The sequence below is a fragment of the Diaphorina citri genome, unplaced genomic scaffold (genome assembly GCF_000475195.1).
Source record: "Diaphorina citri unplaced genomic scaffold, Diaci psyllid genome assembly version 1.1 scaffold3367, whole genome shotgun sequence".
Classification (NCBI taxonomy): Eukaryota; Metazoa; Arthropoda; class Insecta; order Hemiptera; family Psyllidae; genus Diaphorina; species Diaphorina citri.
This window is the reverse complement of record NW_007380776.1, coordinates 18,960-19,333: the sequence shown is the minus strand read 5'-3', so window position 1 is coordinate 19,333 and position 374 is coordinate 18,960. Positions and strand designations below refer to the sequence as shown.

The following is a 374-nucleotide window of genomic DNA, read 5'->3' as shown; positions in this document are numbered from 1 at the left end:
GCATTGTTGGTAGGTCCCAAGCTACAAAACGACATCACCGACATCATGTTGACCTTCAGGCTCCATCCGATTGTACTGACTGCTGACATCAAACAGATGTATCGTTGCATCAAGTTGGATCCCCGAGATAGTCCCTATCAACAGATTCTCTGGAGATTCAGCCCATCAGACCCTGTACAGCAGTTCGAGATTCAACGTGTATGTTTTGGTGTTGCTTGTGCGCCATATCAAGCCCTGCGAGTAATCAAACAGCTGATCCAGGATGAAGGCCATCGGTTTCCACTCGCTGCCCAAGCTTTGGATTCCGACACCTATATTGATGACATCTGTACGGGTGCTTCATCTGTGGAAGAAGCTGGCCGACTCAGAGATGA

At 48.7% G+C, this 374-nt stretch overlaps 1 protein-coding gene across 1 annotated transcript in view; it reads left to right on the top strand.

The window, feature by feature from the left end:
- Positions 1-45: 45 nt before the first annotated feature.
- The window catches only part of LOC103520254, an 11,908-nt gene continuing 11,579 nt past the window's right edge, over positions 46-374 (top strand). Inside the window, exon 1 of the mRNA XM_008485344.1 lies at positions 46-354. Coding sequence (XP_008483566.1) covers positions 46-354 — 309 coding nt within the window. The remainder of the gene's footprint in view (positions 355-374) is intronic.